This window comes from Haliotis cracherodii, unplaced genomic scaffold (genome assembly GCF_022045235.1).
Source record: "Haliotis cracherodii isolate W230 unplaced genomic scaffold, xgHalCrac1.p SCAF_5, whole genome shotgun sequence".
Lineage (NCBI taxonomy): Eukaryota > Metazoa > Mollusca > Gastropoda > Lepetellida > Haliotidae > Haliotis > Haliotis cracherodii.
This window is the reverse complement of record NW_027266308.1, coordinates 34,125,884-34,153,297: the sequence shown is the minus strand read 5'-3', so window position 1 is coordinate 34,153,297 and position 27,414 is coordinate 34,125,884. Positions and strand designations below refer to the sequence as shown.

Below are 27,414 nucleotides of genomic sequence, written 5' to 3'. Positions count from 1 at the left end.
AAGAAGTTGACATCCATAAATTCTCTTCCTCATGTGTATCACTTCTAAATGCCTTTCAAAGGCTTGAAACGTTGTGCTGTTTCCAACTATTTGTTACAAATACAGCGATGTCAGCAGGGGTCCGGAAACCGTCATATGCGCCGGACATGTCCGATTGGGAATCTCAAATGTCCGGTCTAAAATATTGCTTACCGGACATTTAAATTTTTCTGTCCGGACATTTTAAAAAGTATTGTCCGGACATTCTTAAATTTTGACCGGACATGATCAACAGTTAGGGCTGAGCAATTTCTGTCTGCAATTGTAACACAATGAAGATTATCTACACTGACAAACTTTGTTTGTTTTGATTGCTGTAAATACATCGTACCTAGAATGATAATCCAATCGGTCAATCCCTGTAATAGGCAATAAACTGAGTTGACACTGATTAATCGAGGATTTATTACTGAGAACATCTTGTTAATTTGAGTAAAATGTGTTTACAACTGTACATAAATACCTTGCATCATGATGTACCTCATTATCCTCACAATGCTACAATATGTAACCTCAGTCAAGAAGCGAAAGCGTGACGACAGCCAGTCGACCGATGCAGATCAGTCGAGCGGATCTGCCAAACCCTCAAAGTCTGAATGATCATTTTGTAAGTCGTGGCTAACGACTTTCACTTGGTTGACATACAACGAGGATTTGCAGATTTTATTGTTTTCAGTAGCTAGTCGTATATTGAATCTTGATTGACCGCCATTTTGCTTTCTGTGACGATCGATATCAAATTTTTTTATGGTCAATGATTAAGTACAGATGAAAAAGTATTCAAATAACTATTGCTATCAACGATAGTTTAGGATTTATGATTATATTATCTGTCTTGTTTTTAAATAATCTTTAGTTTAAAAAAAAACACTTTTCCCGTGAGGTCACGTGATAACCAAATATGGGATAATAGTCTCGATCCAAATTTTACAATGCGTACACTTGAGCAGACTCATGAATATTAATTAGACCGTTCACAACGTTGACAGATTGTTATTATAACAGAAACAAACGTATGTTTTCCATATATATCTAAAATGATATTATTTGTTATTAATTGTCCGGTGAATTAAACAATTTAAATTGAAACAATTCATAATTCATCATATTATGAATATGTAACAACTTGTAATTTGTGTGTAAAAAGTCGTACTAAAACACGCTGTTTGAAGGGGGCGTGGCATAAATGTAAATGTCCGATTGGGATTTTAAATTTTCCGGACCCCTGGATGTCAGTATAGCATTATTGATTCATATTCCAAAATCTATCTCATTCCTTCAGAAGTGTAGAAATGGTAACCATATAACCAGTTGTTCTAGTCAAAAATTGGATTGTTGCTCATAATGGTGTGTGTATTTTATGGGTTGATGATATTTGCAAATAACAAATAGGATAGAAGATGCATACCAAACTGCAATTCTTTCATAGACATCATGTATTTCTCTTCTAGAGTGTGGAAACATTTAGCACGATCCCGATCACTGGCCTGCGCACTTGAGCTGTCTGTGTCATCTACAAAAACATAACATACCATTTCCATTTACTGATTTAGTCATACATTCTTTGACCAGAAGGAACATTTTAGAAGCTGATCCAGGCTTCCTCAAAAGGGTTGGTTGGTTGGTTGGCTTGTTGTTTTAACACCTCACTCAGCAATATTCCAGCTATATGACGATGGTCTGTAAATATTCAAGTCTGGACCAGACAATCCAGTGACATATCATGAGCATCGATCCACGCAATTGGGATCAATGACATGCATCAACCAAGTCAGCGAGCCTGACCACCCAATCCCATTAGTCGCCTATTACGATAAGCAAAGTCACCTTTTATGACAAGGATGGGTTGTTGAGGACCTATTCTAACCCGGATCTTAACAGGTCTCCTCAAAAGTGATGGTGTTCCAAACTATATTCATATTTAATCATCAAATGGTTAAAGGGCAATCAAGTGAAAAAAATGATTGCAATCTGAAAATAATAAATGTGCTCTTATAACTTTCTGTTAACACAACATGTTTAAATATGCAAACAATATACCTAATCTTAAAGACATCAGAAATTTTTAAAACAAATTACAATACAACAATTTTAAGAAACTAACCAATGGTATCTTTAACTCTGTCCGTGGCTACTCTGACAATGTGAGCTGTGTCCTGAATGTCAGGTATGAGAAGAGCAAGGCCTTCATTTTCTTCCTCCTCCATCTTGGCTGGAGTTGGTGTAGTGGATGAAGAACCATTTTTGCCCTTGTTTGATCTACAACATACAAAACACACATATAATCCTGGCTTAAACTTAAACAACAAAAGTTATTTTGTGGATAACTTAAAAATGCTTCAAAGATGCTTCAAAGGAGTGAAAGCATTTCAAGTGCACACTGAACAATTCCCTGTCCCCCATTGTTGACACTGACACTTAGAAAACTCATACAAAGTTTGTACAGAAATCATTCAGAATGAGTGAGTGAGTTGGGTTTAACGCTGCTTTTAACAGTATTCCAGTTATATCACGGCGTGTCAGCTTAATGTGGGAGGAAAGCCCGAAGTGATGCAGGTCTCGGATGTTTACATCTTCGGTAAATACCACGAGCACAGGTATGGTGCTGGCAAACCTAGAAACATAATCAGGGCTAACTAGGATTCAAACCCACAATCATAGGGTTCTGGCATGCCCACGGGATGCAACTCTGCACAGCGAATCGCGGCACCTTAGACAACTGGGCCACCCGTGTCCCCGAAATCATTCTGAAAGACTATCATAATACTACACAGTTTCTCAATCCCATATTAATTAAGTCAAAGACCTGCCATGAGCTCAGTAACATTGAGGACATTCAACCTAATCAAAGGGAAAATGAAAAACAATAATAATCCCTCCCAACGCCCCAGCCCACCCCACCCAACCCAACCAAACAGGACATGACAGTACTCCTCCTTTTCTTTACAAGGCCATGACACAAGCTGTTAGCCTGGTTACTAGGCTGCTTCTTTGCACACAATTCAATTGAATTACAAGAAGAATTCAAACGTATACTTGGGAATAATTTCAGCTGTTATCACATAACCTTAAGCCAAGAAAATTCCGAATGGCAGGACTTTCTATTGGAAATGCTTCTCCTGGAACTGGAATCTGATAAATGGCTGGTGTTCCGGATAAATAGGAATGTGCTGGTATGTATCCTGTAGGTCCTTGTGTTCAACTGAAGTGACCTAAAGCTTTACAACAAGACCTATATAATGTGTAATAGTATAAGCACTAACCTTAGGCGACTGGCATATGTGTCAACACAGCCTTTCATCTTGTCCAGCAGAACTTCAATGGCAGTGGCTGAGTCTGGGGCACCATCCTTCTCCAGTGGGCGCAGCAGTGGTACAAGAGAAGGACTGACAGCTAAGCCTCGAAGAAGTTCCAACAGTGCTCGGTATAGTGGAACATGACGAGCCATATCCAACACAGAGTCATTCCTCAAGTAGGATGATATAGCTGGCACCAAGCAGGACTGAGAGAGCAGATCCAACATGACTTCTGGAATAAGGCTTTTTTCTGAGGGAGGTGCATAGTTGGCATTATCAAAATCCTTTGGTAACTGACCACCAGCATTGATGTAACTTCCTAGAACCTACAAACACAAGAAAAACAATGAATTGTGACATACAAGATTTCCAACTATATTCCTTGCAAGTACAATCAATCCAATAATCCTTTAATCTACGTTAAATATGACACAGCTGTTTGAACATAATAAATTAGCAACTTTCTAATACCAGAAATTGCCGGCATATGGTACCTGCAAGAGACATGTGACATGTTCCTCTTCACTTCTTTGCCTCAATAACGCCTGTTCAGCATCCCAACTTGATGTTGTCGAACCTGTCCCAAACCCTGTGCCTTTGGCCCAGTAGTGTTGTGTCTTCTCCTCTGTCTGGCTCAGTGGAAGATGGTTGGTTGACGACGTCACCTGCATGGCAGCCAAGATAGCATGGGTCTTGGAGAAAGATAGGGAACTACCATTTCATTACCATTCTCACACTTAACAGCTTTGATCTACAATAGGGTCCCTTGAACTGATCTGCTCTATTACCATTCCTCGATATTTCAACGACTATTTCTTAACATTGAGATGATATGTAACCACATAAACCAAATCATAAAATATTATTAATCAATATTGTTGATCAGGCCCTTGTTAAGTGCAGGTACAATATCTAGCCACAAAGATATTAATGAGTAACTTCCTACCTCCTGCTGGAATGTCCCCGAGGTGATGCGAGGTGCATGATGACTGAGTACGGACAAACACGCCAAGATGAGATGAACTGCACCGATATCAAGAGCCATTCGCCTCAACAGTACACCATCATCTGTTGTCAGTGGTGTGGCATCAAACAGTGACTTCAGCACAGTGAAAGGAAGTGTAGGTAAGGAGTTGGCCAGAGGTGAAGTTAAAATGTGACCTGAAAAAATGCAATGAGTCCAGTATGTAACAATGAAATGGAAAAATAATAATATCTTGAGTATTCTTAATACATATGTGGAATCACATGACTATTTTATATTTTAAAGTTTGACTGGCGTAAAAGATAACTACCTCCATCCCCATCATCTGTAACTCCCAGGACAAGTCTCAGTAGACACTGTGCCTTTTTCCTCTCTTTTAGCAGGACCTCTGCATAGCCTGGTAGCCGTAGGAACAAGCCAAATGCAATGAGTGAGTGAGGAGGTATGGAAGGCATGCCTGTAGAAGAGTGGCGGGCAGTCCTGGGTGCAGTTGGGGCAGGAGAAACTGGTTCCACATATGGCTGCAAAATAAATACATACATCAAAAATAGTTACTGGAATAAAATCTTTTTAGGACTTAGCTGGTAAAATATAGGCATGTGCAATGATCCAGTTGAATCTGCCCACCATGTCCATTCAAGGGTAAATATTGCCACCGTCCTGTAGCTCACCTGAATATTTTGTCCACAGCTTAAAATGCCAACAGAGGCAGTCACATAACATACCTTGCCATAAGCGGCATTTAGAAAGCTGAAGCATCGATGAAGACAAGGTTGACTTCTGGATTTAAACTTTCAGCATTGAAAGAATAAAAGAAGTTGAAATCCATATGTCAATCCTGTTCTTGTTCGTTGTCTAACGCTGCATTCAACATTATTCCAGCAATATGCAGCGGTCTGTAGATAATGGGAGTCTGGACCAGACATCCAGGGATTGACATCATGAGCATATATCTACACAATTGGGATACGATGACATGCATCAACCAAGTCAGTGAGTCTGACCACCCAATCTAGTTAGTCACCTCTTATGACTGACTGACTGACTGACTGACTGAGTATGGTTTTACGCTGCTTTTAGCAATATTCCAGCAATATCACCGCGGGGGACACCAGAAATGGGGTCACCTCTTATGACAAGCATGGGTTTCTAAAGACCAATTCTAAATGGTTCTAGCTAAAAAGGCTAGTAGCTTTCTATCTCCCATACCCCTATGTGATACTTTTACTATCCAGGAGCAACGCCCAGTTTTACTTACATCATAAAATTCATCAGAAGATTCCACTGTAACCCAGTCTTGACCAATGTCAGCTACATTGTTATTATCAGTTGTAGCCTCTGGAGATGCTGCTTGCCGGGTGATCTCTGGGTACAGTAAGGGCAGGTGTTCAGCAAGGAGAGCAAGTCCCCCTACACTTGCAAATACCTGCAGAGCTGAAGGAAAGGTAGGAGAACACAGCAACACCTGATTGGGGACATCCTCCTCCTTCATGTTCCAGTCTTCCATTGGCATTGCACCTCCAACATCTGCAAACAAATAGAATCCATGGAATTACAACCTTCAAAATTCCTCTTACATGCGAAAGACATCGCCTTAATGATAGGATGTTATGCATGATTTTGGTGAGTAATTCTACACTGACTTTTAATCTGATTATTTAAAAAAGTATCAAGCCTGAGTTAGCATAGCAGGGTTTCAGATCAGTTCATTCTCTTGGACATTGACTGAATGTCATCCAAAATGTAGTAGATATGTTTAAACCTTGGTTATGTTATGGAAGTATGTCCAATAACAATTTTGCTAAAATCATTAAAGTGACTCTATAAAATTTGTCTCTAGCGAAGTCACTGACATAGTATGACACTTTAACGATAAATGTACACCTACATATTTCCAGATACAGCCATGATTGTTTAATGCCACTAACACAGCGGCACACAACAGCTTCACTAATTCATATAACAGGATGAAGGAGTTCAAAACAAGAAAGATAAATTACCATTTGTAGGGTGTAATATAAGTAAGCCTAAAAATTGAATATCAAACATCAACATTTCATAAAACATTGAAAAATGTATATCAACATCAAAATTAGTTCCATGATGGCATGCAGCAACCTCATCAGTGACATCCATCATGTCCATTGAGGTCACATTGCTACTGTTTTGTAATACTTCACATTAATATTGGAAACTAAAAATAACATTAAATTCAAGTCAAGCCCCCAAATCCTGTTATTTGAGCGAGCCTGCAAAAAATGGCAGCTGAAAAACTCTTACCAAGGAAAGAGCTTGTGCACATCCCTTACTAAAATGGCGGAAAGTATCTGGTATTCAATATTTTAGCTTAAAACTGTATCAGAAAACAATCACAAGAAATCCAAAACTATTAACCAGATGTCATTGAGTGGTTACAATGTCCACTAGTGATATGAAAGAGATTACCCAACCAGGTATACTTACAGAGGCAATTAATTTCTACAGAAATGGTTTTGAACTCAAACATGACATATCAAGTATGAGGTAAGTTTGCACAGATTTGACATGGGTTTTATTAGATTTGGTAAGATTCTTTTTGCAACATCTGACTTATGAATAGACACATGCCCTTTCAAATCCTTTTCTGGTGAGATGACAAATCTATCAACATAGCCAACTTCATTTATAGATAATTATAATAATTCATTGCATACACTGCAAGTGTTACATTCCTACCTTGTTCCTGTATGGAAGATGAGAGGCGTGTGTGAGTCTGTTGAAAGCGGGCTGACTGTAGGCGCATGGTAAGTTGTAGACATGAACTGGCAGACAAAGCCACAGTTTCACCTCTCTGTTCCAGGAGATGCACCAACTGGGACAGTGTCAGCTCCGATGGAAGAGCCTTGTCTTATGAAGAAAAACAAAGCTGGATTAATGTTTGTTCTTTCTTATATGTGTGCTAGATTAAAGATTCTGCAATAAATTCTTACACAACAGATTAATGTAATCAAAGTACAACTGCCTTTTTCTGAAAATGTCTTACAAAAATATGGCTACAAGGCTCTTTTGCTGACTAAAAACTTCTGGATTACTCTACTTGTTCAGAAAGGTCAAACGAAGAAAAAGAAGAATCACCTCGACATTTTTATTATTTTTTCACTGACACATGTTTAACTGGCTATGCAGAGTGTCAAAATTACAACCTGCATCATGATTGCAATTGCACCACTAGCAGCCATAGCAAAGCATGGTCAAAATTTGAAGTTGTGTCAAATATCACGATACTCAGCAAGGGTTATCATTGTTAATAATTCTAAGAATATTACCTCTATTACATCACTGACGTAAATATTGTATTTGGCTGTCATCACAGTACAAAAGCTTCAGATTTTCAACAGAAATCCTCTTGACTGTCAACTATCCATAAACAGTTGTGTAAGCAATAGTATCTTGCTGCCTGAGGCTCTTGCACTAGCGCAAGGCGGGAAACCTCACTTCTTTCCTGTGTGTGCTAGTGTCAACAACTACCCCTAAAGAACATTCACGGATATGAGAATGATCAGAGTAAAAAATGAACAAGTCAGGTCTAGCCACCCCCTCTCCAGCTTTCAGGCAAAGCAAAGGTTCTTGTAGGAGAATGGTTGTCTGCCTTGCACAAGCAATTAGCTTGGTGCACAGTTGCTGCAATGGAAACTGTACTGAGCCCATATGGTTCTTTTGATGATTGATATAAGCAAGGTGGGGGTCTTATGTAACTGTGGCCTCAGTGGTGATGGTAGCTAGGAAATGTTGGGGACCTTCTCTTCTTCTCCAAGCTTGAATGCCGTGTGGTCACTGTGAAGCATGAATACACCCTGCACACATGGTCCTGATGAGCTTGGGCGGTTGAGGTTTAGGAATACGACTCATTCACCTACTGCATGGAGACCATGCTGATCAAGCGGACATCCCCGAATCAGTGACTTCAACAATATCTCCTCGGGGACCCACACACAGTGGTCTATCACTACCATCATGCAGAACCCATACACCTTTCTCTTCAGTATTGCTTCGGAATGTGACACCCGATCCCAAATCCAAATGTCCCCCTCTTGACTGGGGGATGCCTCAGGGTCACTGTTTCTTCTACATGTCAGACATTTCTATTGTAATGACTGTAACTTCTGGTCAAACATGGTCTGCATCGCTTCCTGCAATGTACCGTACTCTCTCCATGTAGATGTACTTCAAGAGATTTTCTTCCTTATGGTTTCTTGGCCAGGCAATGTCAAACCAGGACACACACCACAATCGTCCATTCCAAATCTTCTTGTCCCGATCGTGGCCTTCAGCTGGGACCATTCTTCTGGGTCGTTGACACTAGTACACAGGAAAGAAGTGAGGTTTCCCGCCTTGTGAATGCACAGGATGCTTGGGGCAGCAAGACACTTTTGCTTACACAATTGTTTATGGGCAGTGAAGAGGACTTCTGTTGAAAATCTGAAGATTTTATAGTGACCCAGAAGCATAGGAATCAGGAATTTCAATATGGCTGCTGTGGCGTACCTCAAGAAGAAAAGCGCACACTGGATGCCAGACAATCAGGCTAAGACATAAACTCACTTGACTTTGAAGATGTCACATAATACGCTACTTAACAGCAACCTGTTTGAGTCTGTTTACATGTGTTCACCCTGTGGTTGACAGCATGAGAAATGATTGACAAAGTCTGGGAAGATGATCTATATATACTCAACCAGGTGATATGCTCTTAGCAACTGTTCTTTACAATTCGGCGCTAACAACCCATGGCATTGAGATCTGAATTCTGTGGAGTTTTACAGACACCATTGCAACAATTTTTCATTAGTTGTACATACGGCCTTGTGGTTTGACACTACACAAAAGTGACCATACCATAATATATGCCATAAAGGAATTTATTTATGCGCCTTTGATATTATATCCAATGATTTCTTACTTCAAACAAATACGTCAAGATATAACAAGAAGAAGAAAACTGAAGAAAGTGGTTACTAGGGAGGATCTTGTGATGTAACTGGAGTGATGACATGGAAAACTTCAGCTGAGATGACACATCCTCCAGTGTATGTCGGCCTCTCCTTGTTGGAGGTCGAGGAGGAAGGGCACTCTTTGTCGGAGACGGACTTTTCTCTCGTCGCTCTTTAGCTGAAATACCTGATATGGAAACAATGGATGCTTTCAAACCAAGTGGACATATATGTAAATTCATTCATTAGCACAGATGATGATTATAATGTTTTACTGAGAAACACATTCATCAGAAGAATTGTTGTTTGTTCATGTGGACTACATTATGACATGTTAAGCATACAAAATAATGAACAACAGCATATCTATAACCCGTTCTACACGCTCACATAGTAAACATTGCAAGCAAAGGGTTCAAAAATAGCAAAATGTGGTGATCAGCCAGGTACCTGCAGCATTAGACAGGTATTCCAGCATCTCAAGGCCTAACTCACTGGGGTCTATCTTGTCGTCATTACTGTTACTCTTTGTCTTTTCATCCTTTACATCAAGGAAGGGAGTTGTCAACACTGGAGCATCTGAAATGCAGCCATTAGAGGTCCACATAGTTCAAATGAAAACTGAACAACATAGTAAAACCAACTGTGAGTGACGAGAGTCATGCAGTCATGCTCATATTGGTACATGTAATTTCCAAATATGATGTCAGATGGCACATAAATGTTTACACTGAATATGAGTCAATTTCACGAAGAGTGTAATTTTCAAAGAAAGAAAAACTGAACAAAAAATTGGGGGTTGGGGTGTCTATTCTGTTGCCAAAATGAAATTGTCTATTATGGCTTACCAACCAATGAAATAATCGGAAAAAGTATAGGTCAAGGTCATTAAGTTTCTAGGAATATCTATTGCCAAAGACATTCATGTCAGAAGTCATGAGAAGATTTTTCAGTGTTTTGATGAACTTGTTCTAAAAATACTCCATCAAGAATTTCTAATATCATTGCCATAAAAAATAGTTCTGTTCTTTTAATATAACATTGACAACAGACCTGCACCAATGCATATACATTTGTGCTTTTTTTGCCAGGTTCCATGAAATTGCATGAATGTCAAAGAGCGAGGCCTCACTAAAGCACTGGTTCTGGGACATCATCCTTGGTTTGGGAAAACAGCCCAATACAGTGACTTTTAAGAAAAAAAAACTGCCATGCTCTTAACATTAAGAAGAATATTACATGCACATTTGGCTTAAAAACTCCTCGATCATATGATCTCTCTGAAATGTCCAAGTGCTGCACGGTTTAAAAGAAGAAGTAAAGTGATGAAATTCATATAAAATGATAAACCATTAACATTTAAATGAGGCTCCCACAGAGCCACAGCAGTGAAGACAACCTGGATATGTAGTAAACAGTCTCATATGTCAACAAGGACAGCCACTTCAGAAAACTTCCATCCAACTATTCTCAGTGATGATATTCATATACTTTCTGTGAAACACTAACACTAAACTCTAATGACTTGAACAACATATGATGCAACCACAAGGAGAAACATACATTTGTTCAGCTCCATCAGTCTGGCAATTTCAGAGGAGAGAGAGTTTACAGAGCCAAATATACAGTTCGAGAGTATTTACCAGCATGTTCCAGACACAAAGGTCAAAACAAAGTCGAACTTCAAAATATCAAAAGAAAGGTAACAGGTCCCACAACTAACTAACTTGCGCACACACATGCTATTTATGGCCATAACTGAGCAATTTATGTTCAAGATGTAATGTAATTTGGTTGGTGTTGAGTAAATATAGGCCATATAAAGAGGGATATACATATTAAAAAAATTCACTAGTGTACAGTTGCACACATATAAATTCATAAATACACAAACACAAAATTACATGATGAACAAAACATGCATAGTCACCGCTAAAAACAGTTATTTATTCTACACAGCTACTGTTGCTCACATGATCTGTCAGCAGGCACACAGAATATGTTTAGTAAAGCTGTAAAGAGAACAAAATGACATCTCACACCAGGATTTGGTGAGCTCTGTATCTGTAATAGAGCTATGAACTGCATTGGACTATACCCTGGCATCAGTCTGTTTTGAACTGGTTTTGTTGGATGTACTTGTTCAGTTATCAAGATGTTGTTATGTATACCTGCAACTTTGTTGAGAGCATCTCCACACGGAGTGTTGATGTTGAGCATGACTGTTCTGTAGCTCCGCCCTGCACCATACTGAGGATGGTGAATCTGGTTGCCCGAAGTGAGAGTTTGCAGTCGGCACTGAAGACTAGTACAGTGAAATGCCACTAAGATGCGCTCATCTTCTAGTAACACTTGTAGTAAGATGCGTCGTGTGAAGCCAGAAAGTGGCACAGCACTTACTATTGCCCCTGGAAGAAATCAAAGGTGTCATTACTTACAACAGAAAACTTTTCTTCAACAAAACGATAAACATCACATATTTAAACGTGACATATTATCTAGAGACTTAACAAATCCAATACAGGATATAAATAAAGTTTTGGTGAAATACAACACAAGAAATGTAAGCTACCTGTTCTGGCATGACCCTGCTCACGGATGACATCACACAATACTTTGGCAAAATAGAGCTGGTTGATAGAGTGACAAGATATCACTCTTGTGAAGAAATGTACAGCTGATGACTCTAGAACTGACCGTTCCTCCGCAGTCATAACCTGCAAACATCATGTCACATATTCATCATGTAACTGCTCCTTATCAGACAATATTTACTGCTTATTTTTCTTAGTCTAAAGTTTCCAATATGGTTGGTGTAACTGGTTCAAAAGTCAAAATACATCAAAAAGAGGAGAATAAAAATTTTCACAAATCATATGCTTGATGTCTAATCAGATAATTTCAACCTAAGAACTATGTGTTACAACACAGATGAAAGTAAGGGTACAAACCTTGACATGTATTTGTGGAGTATGCACTCCAGGATGAGCAGTCTGTGAGTATGTATTGCACAGCATGGTGAGTAGCATCGTCCAAAACACACTGCCCTCTTGGCTCCCAACCCAGTCCTTCATCAATGTTTCTGAGCTCACTTCGGCAAAGAATTCCAATATTGCAGCAACCAGTTGCCCATTCAATGACCACGACTTGTCTGAAACATAGAAGACAATTTAATGTTTCACTGCGCAATAGTTGGTTTCTTATTTATTACAAATGAGGAACTATGCCTGAGCAGGACAACGTCAGAGACTCTGATGGATATACGTAGCGTTTCTGACATGTAAATCAAATGTCGAACTTGGGTTTAGGGCAAACGACTAAAGTAAACTGGTATGAATAATGAAGTTGGCAATGTAGAACATCAATACTGTTTATAGCATTCATGGCCTCCAACCTATATACAAGAAATTATATACATGCATATGTACAACTGTATACAAATATCTATCAATTTGAGCTCATCAGGTTTTATTTTCGTCTTTTGTTGACTATGAAGTCAACCTCACCTGTTTCAGCCAAGTCTGGTGTCTCCTCCTTAATGACAGTGATTCCTTCTGACACAACATTTGTTCCACTTCGGCTGCTGCCTGTATCATTGTTCTCTGACATCCTCACAAACTCACTCTTACAGAATTCATACAAGCACTGAGCTAGAACAGCAGGGAAACCAGAGTCCAGGAGTTGCTTGATGGCAACCGGAGATTTACAAACTAAGGCCAAAGTGGCAAGTCTTGATTCATCCAGCATCATGTGACTTAATTCTTGCAGTGTGATAGGTGGTGAGTTTGGAGGTCTTGGCGGCACATGACTGGCTTCTTTTGAATCATCAGTCATTGTCCCTTGATGAAACTGAAAACTGTCTTTGCAGTCATCTGATATGGACGCATTCATACTGTGATCAAAATTGATGATTATTCCCATCCACTCAAGTATCATTGTGAAAAACTCGGGCTGGATGTGGCATGCAGCACAAAGGACATAGTCCAGTGACTTCTTCAGCAGTGAGTCAGATGACAGCATTGTAGACCATTCATATAAACAGCTGTTGACAGAGAAAGGTACATTTTCAATTCCAGAGATCACCAACAACTGGAGAAAAACCCCATATATTTCAATAATTAAACTTATGCTGAACTGAACAGCTAGAAAAGAGAAGGTTGGGATAGAGTGGTCAGTTTGTGGTGGGGTGGGGTGGAGTGGGGTGGAGTGGAGTGGGGTGAAATTTGGGTCAGCGTCTGATTGAAAACAACAATGCCACTTAAGCCGAGTACCACCTGACAACTCACAATGCAACTTCACAACACGGGTTGACAATACCTCTGGTATCAAGATACACCACAACAAATAGTAACAAATGAAGAAATCAGTAAAATATAACTCTGAAACCACTTGCTTCATACATTTATACAACCTCTATTCTGTTTGCGGACTTTTCAAAAACAAAATTTGCCCAAACTGAAGATGTATATGCAGTGGGCGCATCCTATAGCTCATATGATGTTACAACCATACAATGTCAACAGAAAAAGTCACTTAAAATAAGTTGCTGTCAACATCAATATACAAATACTTACTGTATGTACCGTATAAATAACACAATTCAACAATGTTTCATAATCTGCAAAACTGTGTTTCTATCATTAACTTTGAAATCAAGGTGGGTTCTGGGGGCCTTGAGGTTGGCTTCTATAGTATTTGATTAAACACTGATTGATATAAGGGCACAGTAATCACACAAGAAACCAGGTTATGGCAGAGACTTGAAATAACTTTCGGTAACATTCCATTAAGGGACTACTCACCTGACCAGGTCCATTGTGATGATGTCAGCCAAGCTGTATGTTACTGGTAGTTCTTGGCTCTGCCACAAGACTGCAGCAATACAGTGGACATGAGCTGGTGCTGGGTTAGGCAGGGTGCTGAACCACATGCACCCACCTGCTTCTCTTCCAGGATCACTACCACCTCCAGCATTCTTCTGGACAGCCTGTTGACTACTGTCTCCCAGCCATTGTAATACAGCCTGCACTCTAATAGAATTTGAAAATATATTACTTGTCAAGTTTGGATGCAGTGGTCTCAATTAAAAAAGATATGAAGAGATCCCAAACCTTAATCAACAAATAAAGCATACCATATTTCCAATCAAAAATATTCCTGCATGTATATTTTTAACAAGATTTCAAACCTGGAAGCAAAATGAAGGCTCAGCTGTAATCAAAGATCAGGGACCTGTTGCACAAAGCAATCATTGCACTACAACAGTCATAAGTCTATGTTAAAGTATGGGAGTTAGGATCCCCTTAGCGCTGCGACAGTCGTAAGTGTATGTTAAAGTATGGGATCGCTTTGTGAAATGGATCCCTTTCTCATAATATTTCAACTGGAAGTTCAAATGGGAGCTTTCATTTCTAAGCTATTATATATTCCGGGTAGAAGTAATCTGACATTCCACATGACTATTGTGTGCCTGGTGCATGTTAGAGGAAATACAGTATTTGTGTTTGAGGTTCAGATTTTTCAGACAAAAAGTTGAATTTATTTGAGAACATGAAATGTCAGCAGAACAATTATATTAATTTAATACTGACTATAGTAAATACTTATTCAGAAGGGAATATCTTACATGTATAATATGATTATGATTAAATACCTTGCTTTTGTTCCAGAATCTTGCACCATTCCCAACTGATAAAGTAATTCCACGGTTGATTCACTGGCAACACCACTAACTTTACCAAGGTAGGGATGGGCATCTGAAAAAAACACACAAAGGAACTCTAAAAACTCTTGCAGTGCAGAGTGCTATCATGTTTGATCCTGTGTGCAAGAAATGTCCACAAACAGAATTCAGGGGTTGAAAAATCTAGCAAGAGTTTGTTGGTCCAGTACCGAAGGCTGACAAATTACACTGGTACCAAAACTGTAAATCAAAATATTTCTCTGCTTGCTGTCAGCTTCCCCACCATGTGAAAATCTTATGTATTTGTAACAATTGTAATTAGACTCTGCCTAGCAACAAAGCAACTTATGTCAAAGACATGTAGAAAAACAACTGTGGTAAGTACGCCGAAAGTGGTCCATCAATATAATTAAATATCTTTAAACTTTTTCATTTTCAACCCCTGGAGTTGGATTTAAAAAGCGTTATCTAAAAAGGAATCAAAGCCTTGAGTACCATTGGAATTCAAAGAAAAGTTATTGCATTTGCCCTTCACCAATTAACAATGATAGCAGTTCTCCTGGACATATCATTAGCAAAGCAAGGTGCCAACCTTACTGTAATTTGAAGAAATTTGATCTTAGTGTTTGGATAAAACCATCCTGCAGGAGGAGAATCAATGATATTTTGAGAAGTGTAATATTTCCTGTGTCCTCCCAAAATTCCTTCAAAACTGGGTCGCCAGAAAGATTGCTAACCATCTCTTTGCCTTAACATAGAGCAAATAGCTGATTGATTATATTAGTTTAGTCCTTCACTATTGGACACATGGAATCTCTCCTGACCTCCCAATACAATACAGCCAGAGCACTGTGCCACAAAGCCAACAGTGAACCAAGTAGCACAGACAGCGTGCTAGCAACCATGATCAAGAGATATCACTTCTAAGGGGCGTCCTACAACTCTTCCCAAGCCTGCAGTCCTGACTGACTGGCAAGGAACTGAAAAGTAAATAATATTTTACTCACTGTTTCCTCTGGCTAGTGGTGGACTGCTCAATATGTTATCAATGAGTGCAAGTCCCATAGGTAAAGAGTGAAGGCCAATCTTCAGCAGTACTGCCTCAATCTTAGGTGTGTAGATAACAGCAGTTGGTGACACAAGGAGGGAGGCGCAAGTGGTCAGAAGATTTGGTGTAGAGGCTGCTGCTGCAGCCACACGGTCTTCCACATCATCAAACGCTGTTAGACAATGGTGAAGAAGTCGAATCCAACCGATGCTGGAAAGATAATAGCAATTGAAATGACAAATGTAACAGTAAACAAAATTAAATTACAGGAATCTGACTATTCTGCTACATTATGGAATCTGAGAGGCACTACAAGATATCCATGATTGAAGATTTATAAATTGTGAATGCCAGACTTTTCTAGATCACTATGAGACACAAAATTTGCTGACATGCTTCTATTAACATATAACTCCTGTATACAAATATAGCAGGTGAGCGAAAGATTACACACTTCAAGAATGCACCACAACACTTTCCAAGTTATGTCTTTGAACAACTTATCCCTACCTGGAATGAGAGACTGAATCTTCAGCTGAAAAGGATGCACCAGGTTTAGCACCAGTATCTCTGAAAGCACTGTAGCCCATAAGTAGAATCTGAGAAAGTCCAATGGTCATAGAGTCCCGAGCTTTGTGGAGTCGGATGGTGACAGATGACGTCACCTCCAGCTTCTGTAGTTGAAGTTTGATCACCGCCAGACTTGATGTCATAAGTGGTGGGCACATTGGGGTCACAGTCATTCCATCATGACTTATCTCCAGGGATACAAAGGATGGACAAGCTGAAAATATTGAATAACATAACCATTACATTCAATTGACTCCCCAAAACAAAGAAAGAACTCTGTACCACTACTTGACACATAGGCCCTTCCGATTTATATATATTAAATATTGGTCTCTCAAATCTCAAAAACATTCAAATCATATAGATGTCACAAACATCTGCAATTTCAGCAATTACATATTATTTTATTTGTGTCTTTGTCCTGATCACAATCTTAAGAACTTTTCAACTACAACTTCTCAACTTTTATTAACTACACCATAAGTCTAGCACCCCCTCCTATTTTGGCAATGATGTCTGAAAACCTATGTGCTGGCCCGAAATCTATGGCAAAGAAAGAGTAATTCATTGTTGATAAAGAAGAACAACCATGATATTTTAGGAAGTATTCATATGATACTGGTGGACATTTCATTATTGCCAAAGTTGGTACCCCAGTACGTGACTTCAGTACGGAGCTGCAGGGTGCCCAAGGCAGTTGTTGCTGGTTAATTGATAGCGTAATTACATCCAGAAAACATTGCTCTCTTCCAAAGGCCAGGAAAATTCAAAAACAAATCTCCTCAACTCACTGGTCCACTGCACCAGCACTTGGTCACAACAGCTTATCAAGCATGAAATCAATTTCAGAACATGAAAAAGTAAGCCAAGCATACATAACAACTGTGTCAGGGCCACAACAGTCACCTCCTTCAGATGCTGGCACTGAATGCTTAGTCTGTGTAACAGAATTTGCATTCAGCCTAAATATTTTGTGAGATGTACCGTGCAAGGTCATTTTAGATTAGTGCGATTTTCAATATATATGGGGGAATCGCACAATAGTGCATTCTAGATGCAAAGCTGATGCTGTGAAATCATGGAACTGACAGGTCAATACAATGAAGAATCCCTCATGTCATACAATGCAGTAGTCAAGCTTGTCAATAGCATGGAGACTGTCAACAACGACTTTGGCAGCCATTGAGTAGTGACAATTAATCGTGAAGTAGGTCAATTTCTGCCATGTCAAAGTTCAGGGGTGGAGGGATATTTATTTGTAATGTGTAATATTTACTGGGGGTAACTGATAACTAATTACAAAATTCAAAGTAAAAAAAAACCAGAATGTCATCTCTTAAGTTTGCTGAGAAATAAATTAGTTCAGAGCTATTCATCACTATTTCTGTAACCTGTGACCACCACAATGGAACATGTCATTTTGATTTCCAAGAAACAACTTAGTCCATGCAGCACAATTATGCAACAGATGGCAATAGAATTAAAACATATATCTTTTGGAGATTATTTGACAAGTTCATTTTGAATAATTATGAGATTTGAACCATAAATTTGAACTAATCAAGAATATGAGCATTTTAATCTTCAACTTGAGTAATACTTGCTACTTTGCTACTTAACTACTTGTATCGACACCTTTTCTTTTTAATTCGCAAACCAAAAGAGGTGCGACAACTGTAAATTTCAAAACAAAGTAGGTTTATCTCCTAATTTGGACAGTTTAGAACAATCAACTGATATGCCTGTAGCATGTGCACATGCTTTGCGCATCATAACCACAAACCACCATAACCAGACATTCACATCTTAGCTGTGGATAACTGTTTGTGTCACTTCCATAATGATTTTCCTAATTACAGTCAAGTCCTGTTTATCCGACATCAATGGTTGCATATGATTATGTAAGATTAACGAGTATGTCGGATTAATGAGACTTGACTGTACATTCAAGGTCACTTGGCACTAAGATTATTGTAACTCCTATACCTTAACATAGACTAATGACTGTCATAGCGCTACGATTGCTTCGTGGAACAAGGCCCAGGTGCACATATACCAGGGTTATACCCACATGAAGTGAAAGACGGACAGAAATCCTGGATAAACAACTAAATTGAACATACTTGCTAGAGAAGAACCGTGAGGTTGAATCTGCACTTCTCGTAGTAGAACAGCAAATGGCAGCTGTATTGTAAGATCAACCCAGGCTTCATCAGGATAGAAGTGATAGGACCAGGCTGCAGATCTGGCTCTCCTATGGGGTGGTGACGTTTGGATGAGGACATCAGCTGGACTAGCTGTTGGGCTGCTGGAAGAGACTGTGCCTAAAAATAGAAATGTATCTTGCTACTTGGCTTGTCACGTTTATCATAAACTATGGTTATAACAAACTCAAAAAATAAAATAACAGAAGTAAATACAAGTTATAAATATATTATTGATACAGTTTCATTGACATACAGAGACATGAGGTCACTTGCCGTCGGTCAGGAAATATGTTATTTTGCTTTGAACATTAAACTTTTGTAAATTAAAGACAAGGTGTCATTACTTAATCCAGTTAATCATTTTCCTTAAATTGTTTATTAACGCTTTAACAGTCTCACGTGGCAGCAGATGTTTTGATAGGCTGATTGGTGACACGTGAGCAGCTCAGGGATTAACATTTCGTTATAAACATTAACACCGTCATTGACTGAGTACACACAGGACGACTCTAGTGAATTGCTATATGTGAAAATTTGTTATAAGCGTGTTTGTTATATCCATCAATCTTATATGATAAAACATAAAGTTAATGGCTTGAACAAAAAAAACCAGTTCGTTATAACCATCACTTCATTACAAACATGTACAAAATAAAAGAAGTTTACTGTACTCCACTACTGTATATCAGTGTTCACACACAGTTTTTGAGTAAAGGGGCGATACTTTATACAAGTTCTCACAATGTGTTTGTCACTGTTCAGGTCCTCCTGATGATGTCATCACCTATTTCAGTCACCTCGACACTGTCCATGTTTCACAGTGATGCCTCGCATGCCATTCATTACTTTTGCAACCAGCTCATATCAATTCAAATACTTAGAAGAATAAAATAACACACTATTATTTATTTCAAGTTTCTATTTTCAAAATACTCCATAATTTGAATAAACATTTGCCACACCTAAATCTATAAGGGTGAACAATGCCTATCTGTGACACAGGATAATATCCAGACATTTGTTTATACGTCGGTAGCAATGGGGGTAACGTGCAGGTGAATCAAATACTAAATACAGTACAAAGCAAACAACCAATCAAAGTCCCAAACTTCTAGTCCCATTCCTCTAACCAGTTGAATCACAAACCTTCCAGTATCAAGTTTCACTGCTCTACAGCATAAATGCTTCTTGAGTTACTGCTTGTATGTTTGTTAGTTTTGTATGTTGTTAACGCCGGACTCAGGAATATTCCAGCTATATGACAGCAGTTACTGTAACGAACACGTGGAAGGGTATGACCTTATGAATGATTAGTATGTTTGGTAGAAGAATGTGATGAATGGTAAGATTTAGACAAATATGCATCAAACATTTTGATGATATACATCAAAACCCATAAGAACAAATACATCAAAAGGTATTACCCAAAAGGGAATCTCTTGAAATTTGCAGCCTATGAGAGATATAATGCAAATATCTGATTACCCATGGGAGCAAAGTTCTGCAGTCCATCTGTATTTTCTGAATCTGTGGAGTTAATCTTGTGGCCATTAGCTCCTGCTCTGCCATTGTTCATGTTCTGCATGATGGTAGAGATCAAGCTGGAGTTGGTGCAGATAAGACGGCGGTTACAGCTGACCAGATTGCTGCACACCACCTCAATGCCACCTGAGGTACACATCAAATTAACACACATCAGATAACATAGGAAACCATTGATTCAGGTCAGGTCAAACTTGAATCAATGATCATTTGATAAAGACAAGCAGTATTAATGTCTATATGAGTTGTGTACTGCAGTCCTGGGGAAACATGCTATCTTGTGTACAACATGAAGCCAAAACCTTCATCATTTCACTGCAGTAGAAATCATGACTGGAGTAAGCAGGAGATCACTAACTGGGTCCAAACATCAACATAAATGTACATATTTGCTATATATAGTACTAGGTATGGTTATTTCCTATTTTGTACATCCTAAATGAAACACTTTGTTTCTTATGTATTGAACACACTGAGATTGACCAATCAGCAATTGAAGAGGAAACATCCAGATGCCACGCATGCTATTTTGCTATGAAAACATACTAATAGCTTACAATACTCTAATAACAACGACCATTTATCATACAATTATTAATTCTCAGACAACTAAGGTTTGTTTCAAAGCATCAATAGCAGTAATCTGATCCTGGATTCTGTAAAGAATGGTGAGTTGGTGAGATGTACAGATAATTTCACACAATTACATAATAAATCATATACAAAATATTGAATAAAATATTTGTGATACAAATTAGAATAATAACAAGACTGGCATTTCACCTATGACCTGTTAACATACCTTCTCTGGTGCTAACATGTTTATGTTTTGATTGGTAAGTCAAAATCTCTTGTCTGTGGGAATAACATGCATTATTAATTTAAAAAGTGCACTTTATACACAAGAACAATTGTCCCCTAAAGACAAGTTTGACTTGGTAATGTCCAGAAACAAAGGTTGTTATCCAAGAGCCTAACTAGTTAATGTGATGGCAGAATGTGGCATCACTGTAACATAAGTGGTCTATGACTTACTAATCAAGTAAAAACATTAATAACAGAAGATGATATACTTACCGATATCCAAGAACTGCTTGATATTGTGAGTACTGTTGAGGACACGTAGGGTGAACCATAGCAGCGGCTCCGAGAGCCTACAGAGTGTGCTTCCGGAGAGATAGTGGAAAAGAGAGTCCAGCATTGGCTTTGAATCAGAGTTGCAGCTTGCCAGTGTCACAAGGATCTGATATACACAGTCCCCAACAGAGACAACATCTCCACCTGTCAAATTCTCCTGGAGGCTCTGCACTCCAGCATTACCAAGAAGGGTGGCCATGGCATTGCTATTACAGAAACTCAATGTCTGCAGAAAATTTTGCATTATGTATTGATGTGTAAGAATAATTTCTGCTACACAGTTGTTTGTCTCTGAGGGTTGGCGCCAGTCAGAATTATTCATCTCCAATCCTGCTGCTACAGCAGCCGCTGATTCTGTCTTTTGTTCATCTGTTTGGTGTCCCTTTTCATCATCTGAGAGTATTGCCATCACAGGTGCTGCCACTGGGGTTGATGTAGCCAGTACATGACTCAACTTGTCAGCATCTGAAAGTCTATTTGTCAGTGACATGGGAGTCAGTGTTGGATCATTTCTTTCTTGTGAAGGAGCTTCTGGATTCCTCAAGTTCCTGCTTGGTATATTTACTTGAACAAGTGTATTGACCAATCTAAGTAAACTACACATTAGCCTATCGCGACTGGCATCACCAAGTCCTGATCGTGTGTCCCCACCTCTCAAAAGTCCTGCAAACAATCCACCAAAGCATGACCGTGCACTCACATTGTTCTCGAAGGAGCTACGACAAGTAACCCGTTCTTGGCAGATAATGTGCTGATGAACAAGTGAACTAATGGACTGAATGACACTTATGGCATTGCTGATATCCACTTGGCCATACTGAATGTCCAGAACGAACTCCAGGAACTTACACTGGGCATCCAGAGGACCCATACAGCTGTAGAAGGCACCTCTGTTGAGAAGAAGCATACAAGATTAAGGCTTTCAAATATATGAGGATTGTTTCTTGAAGTAGATGTTTGCATGGATGACAGGCGATATACTTATAGTAAAAGTAATTTACACTCACTCATATTAAGCCAAACCATCATATACATTGCACAGATCATCATGCCTAGAACATTTGGAGATCTCTTCAGCGCACCTTATAACTCAAAGTATTGTTCCCTATCTATCCACCATCAAAATGACATCAACACACCTATGAAGATATGTGTTTTGTGGGCTTAACTCAGGGTGCAAGCAATCTTGTCCAACATATGAAGGTAATTGTATTAAAATTTCAGAGGTGAGGATATGCTAAGTATATTGTATATATAAGACATAACAAACCAGATATTTAGATATTACATTTTGTTACATAATTCTTTAAAGTTCTTGGAACAAATTACGAAATTTATTCTTGAATATTCTCATATTTTGATTGACTTCATAAAAACACAACTACGTCATATTCCAGTCAAATTTCCATGATATCTCTGATTCCAGTAAATTCAAAACCATTTCTTTTCTCTCGATAATGATGCATAGGAATAGGTTTTTCTTACATCATTATGTAGCCAGTATGATGTACCATACAATGGCCAAGAAAAAAGTGGGATAACGTAAAGTTAACAAACACACCCAAATTTCATACATTTTGAACACAAATGCCTGAGCAACGACCATAATATGCCTACTTTGGCAGCTTTGTTCATGAAACCTTGAAAGTATGGAGGTTACTGTTAAGTGCTCTTCTGGGCATACAGCAACAGAAATATTAGGAGGAGAATTTGAGATGCATATATCTAAATATCTTCCTTAATAAAACAAAAACATACCTTTCTGCAGTCAAAGTGAACACCAGCTTGAGCATGAGTTCTCGCAAATTCTGAGTGCTACTCTCTGCTGACTTGATCTGCATTCTTCTGAGAAATTCATCAAAAGCTTTTGTTGCTGATGGTCCTACCTGTACAATCACAATTAAGATATTAGGCAAAGGAGTTGCAAAAAAACAAGTTTTATAAATACTGTGTGGTGTTTTTTTAATAACATCATGTACAACAACAGATGCTGACAATTATGATTCCTGTAACTTGAAAATGTGTCTTTCGTCAATCTATTTTACATCTATCTGTACCAAAATGACTAACTGAGAATCGACCATCAAATAATTAATGTGTGGACCAGAATTACATACCAAAAAATGACAAGAAGTCTCTTATAATGTGATACAAAGAGTGAATGTCCTGACTGTGAGACGTGACAGTGAACCTAAATGAGACCTGACAATGAACCTAACCTAAGATGTGACAGTGAACATAACCTGAGACGTGACAGTGACCCTAACCTGAGACGTGACAGTGATCCTAACCTGAGATGTGACAGTGATCCTAACCTGAGATGTGATAGTGAACCTAACCTGAGATGTTATAGTGATCCTAACCTGAGGTGTGACATCGATCATAACCTGAGATGTTATAGTGAACCTAACCTGAGATGTGACAGTGAACCTAACCTGAGACGTGACAGTGACCCTAACCTGAGACGTGACAGTGATCCTAACCTGAGATGTGACAGTGATCATAACCTGAGATGTGACAGTGATCCTAACCTGAGATGTTATAGTGGCCCTAACCTGAGACGTGACAGTGATCCTAACCTGAGATGTGACAGTGAACCTAACCTGAGATGTGACAGTGATCCTAACCTGACATGTGAGAGTGAAAGTAACCTGAGAGGTGATAGTGAACCTAACCTGAGATGTGATAGTGAACCTAACCTGAGATGTGACAGTGAACCTAACCTGAGATGTGATAGTGAACCTAACCTGAGATGTGACAGTGAACCTAACCTGAGATGTGACAGTGATCCTAACCTGAGATGTGAGAGTGAAAGTAACCTGAGAGGTGATAGTGAACCTAACCTCAGATGTGACAGTGACCCTAACCTGAGATGTGACAGTGATCCTAACCTGAGATGTGAGAGTGAAAGTAACCTGAGAGGTGATAGTGAACCTAACCTGAGACGTGACAGTGAACCTAACCTGAGATGTGACAGTGAACCTAACCTGAGATGTGACAGTGAACCTAACATGAGATGTGACAGTGAACCTAACCTGAGATGTGGCAGTGAACGTAACCTGAGATGTGACAGTGAACATAACCTGAGATGTGACAGTGAACCTAACCTGAGATGTGACAGTGAACCTAACCTGAGATGTGACAGTGAACATAACCTGAGATGTGACAGTGAACCTAACCTGAGACGTGACAGTGAACCTAACCTGAGACGTGACAGTGACCCTAACCTGAGATGTGACAGTGACCCTAACCTGAGATGTGACAGTGAACCTAACCTGAGATGTGACAGTGAACATAACCTGAGACGTGACAGTGACCCTAACCTGAGACGTGACAGTGATCCTAACCTGAGATGTGACAGTGATCCTAACCTGAGATGTGATAGTGAACCTAACCTGAGATGTTATAGTGATCCTAACCTGAGGTGTGACATCGATCATAACCTGAGATGTTATAGTGAACCTAACCTGAGATGTGACAGTGAACCTAACCTGAGACGTGACAGTGATCCTAACCTGAGATGTGACAGTGATCATAACCTGAGATGTGACAGTGATCCTAACCTGAGATGTTATAGTGGCCCTAACCTGAGACGTGACAGTGATCCTAACCTGAGATGTGACAGTGAACCTAACCTGAGATGTGACAGTGATCCTAACCTGACATGTGAGAGTGAAAGTAACCTGAGAGGTGATAGTGAACCTAACCTGAGATGTGACAGTGAACCTAACCTGAGATGTGACAGTGAACCTAACCTGAGATGTGACAGTGAACCTAACCTGAGATGTGATAGTGAACCTAACCTGAGATGTGACAGTGATCCTAACCTGAGATGTGAGAGTGAAAGTAACCTGAGAGGTGATAGTGAACCTAACCTCAGATGTGACAGTGTCCCTAACCTGAGATGTGACAGTGATCCTAACCTGAGATGTGAGAGTGAAAGTAACCTGAGAGGTGATAGTGAACCTAACCTGAGACGTGACAGTGAACCTAACCTGAGATGTGAGAGTGAACCTAACCTGAGATGTGACAGTGAACCTAACATGAGATGTGACAGTGAACCTAACCTGAGATGTGGCAGTGAACCTAACCTGAGATGTGACAGTGAACCTAACCTGAGATGTGACAGTGAACCTAACCTGAGATGTGACAGTGAACATAACCTGAGATGTGACAGTGAACCTAACCTGAGACGTGACAGTGAACCTAACCTGAGACGTGACAGTGACCCTAACCTGAGATGTGACAGTGAACCTAACCTGAGACGTGACAGTGACCCTAACCTGAGACGTGACAGTGAACCTAACCTGAGACGTGACAGTGAACCTAACCTGAAAATGTGACAGTGAACCTAACCTGAGATGTGACAGTGACCCTAACCTGAGACGTGACAGTGAACCTAACCTGAGACGTGACAGTGACCCTAACCTGAGACGTGACAGTGAACCTAACCTGAGACGTGACAGTGACCCTAACCTGAGATGTGACAGTGAACCTAACCTGAGACGTGACAGTGAACCTAACCTGAGACGTGACAGTGACCCTAACCTGAGATGTGACAGTGAACCTAACCTGAGACGTGACAGTGACCCTAACCTGAGATGTGACAGTGACCCTAACCTGAGACGTGACAGTGAACCTAACCTGAGACGTGACAGTGACCCTAACCTGAGATGTGACAGTGACCCTAACCTGAGATGTGAAAGTGAATCTAACCTGAGTGAGACATGTCAGTCATTTTAAGAGAGTGATGTAAACATTTATCGTCTCTATCTGGATTAGCCAGCATACCTGTGAATAGTAGATGCTAGCAGCAGTTGGACCACTAGTAGATACACCAGACAGGAATTTCACCAACAAAGGCATCAAGTTGCTCTCTTTCAGCACAGCATTCACCATGGATACATCTGGTCCAGCCACTTGAGAAGCTGTTCTCTGGTTGGAGAAGAGGCAGAGTGTTTGAAAGACAAATACCCAGCTTCGCACTGGCAAGTTTGGTGTAAGGACCACAGCTTCTAGCAGATGAGCCAATGATGAACCAGTCAATGGAACTGATGGGATGCGAGACGGATCAAAGCTAGTATGAAGTGGAGTGTCATCATGCGCGCTGTCTTCATTCATTGTCAGCCACAACTGCAGGACAGTGTCCAGATTCACACGGCGGTTCAGCAGTTGAGAAAACAGGTGGTTGAAGCACTGACTCAACATCTCACTGGAACTTAGTAGCTGAAACATCAACACAAGAGAATGAAGTAAGTTCACTTTTATAAAATTTATCAAAGCCTGAATCACCAACATAATTTGTCCATCTTCATGTGTTTATTTCCACTTATATTACTTGATATTGTATATTTCCTTATAACTGGAACTACAGATACCCTGTGATGTGTTGGATGTATGCTGGCTTCAGACAACTCATCATCTGTGGAAGGAGGCTGCAGTGGTGTGCTTGTGCTGCTGGCAAGTGAAAGAGCAGGTGGCAAGGAACTGGAGTAGGCACTGTGAACAGTGTCCATTTGTACAGACAGCATCACCTGAAAACATTAAGGTGATATTACAACATTGTAAAACAGTCCTTTTAAACTTTATTGAAGTACTGAAAGCAAACAAATATAAACATTAAAGTACCTTGAGCCTGAGTTCAGCTTGTGTCTCCAGACCGAGCTCCAATCTTGCATCTAATGCTGAGGAGAGACCTTGGCAGCCACTCCCTGACTTGGAGGTGTTCAGGTAGTCTGATAACTTGCTTTTAAGGTTCTTCAGCTTCTGCTTCTTATCATATGAGGTCAAATTTCTGAAGAAGAGAAAAAACAAACCTAATTTAAACACACAACTAACATTTAGAAAACATAATTTGTCACAGACCAAAGAAAACAAAGCACTGCAGCTTCTATGATCAAATTCACACAAAACCTTAAAGCATCCCCATTTACAAGC

General features: G+C 39.5%; 1 protein-coding gene across 3 annotated transcripts in view; it reads right to left on the bottom strand.

Moving 5' to 3' along the window:
- The window catches only part of LOC139442388 (dual E2 ubiquitin-conjugating enzyme/E3 ubiquitin-protein ligase BIRC6-like), a 77,952-nt gene that overhangs the window by 6,135 nt on the left and 44,403 nt on the right, over window positions 1-27,414 (bottom strand). For 2 of the 3 annotated variants that reach the window (XM_071223191.1, XM_071223193.1), the window contains exons 29-53: window positions 27,106-27,271; window positions 26,856-27,011; window positions 26,269-26,703; window positions 23,236-23,363; window positions 21,418-22,367; window positions 20,284-20,466; window positions 18,715-18,915; window positions 16,532-16,805; window positions 15,981-16,231; window positions 14,944-15,046; window positions 14,093-14,320; window positions 12,797-13,332; window positions 12,242-12,441; window positions 11,863-12,007; window positions 11,462-11,698; window positions 9,741-9,869; window positions 9,316-9,477; window positions 7,036-7,206; window positions 5,579-5,847; window positions 4,631-4,841; window positions 4,282-4,496; window positions 3,830-4,000; window positions 3,303-3,661; window positions 2,144-2,298; window positions 1,448-1,552 (exon numbers count right to left, since the gene is read on the bottom strand). In XM_071223191.1, coding sequence (XP_071079292.1) covers window positions 1,448-1,552; window positions 2,144-2,298; window positions 3,303-3,661; window positions 3,830-4,000; window positions 4,282-4,496; window positions 4,631-4,841; window positions 5,579-5,847; window positions 7,036-7,206; window positions 9,316-9,477; window positions 9,741-9,869; window positions 11,462-11,698; window positions 11,863-12,007; window positions 12,242-12,441; window positions 12,797-13,332; window positions 14,093-14,320; window positions 14,944-15,046; window positions 15,981-16,231; window positions 16,532-16,805; window positions 18,715-18,915; window positions 20,284-20,466; window positions 21,418-22,367; window positions 23,236-23,363; window positions 26,269-26,703; window positions 26,856-27,011; window positions 27,106-27,271 — 6,140 coding nt within the window. The remainder of the gene's footprint in view (window positions 1-1,447; window positions 1,553-2,143; window positions 2,299-3,302; window positions 3,662-3,829; window positions 4,001-4,281; window positions 4,497-4,630; window positions 4,842-5,578; window positions 5,848-7,035; window positions 7,207-9,315; window positions 9,478-9,740; window positions 9,870-11,461; window positions 11,699-11,862; window positions 12,008-12,241; window positions 12,442-12,796; window positions 13,333-14,092; window positions 14,321-14,943; window positions 15,047-15,980; window positions 16,232-16,531; window positions 16,806-18,714; window positions 18,916-20,283; window positions 20,467-21,417; window positions 22,368-23,235; window positions 23,364-26,268; window positions 26,704-26,855; window positions 27,012-27,105; window positions 27,272-27,414) is intronic. The other variant, XM_071223192.1, reaches the window with a different exon arrangement.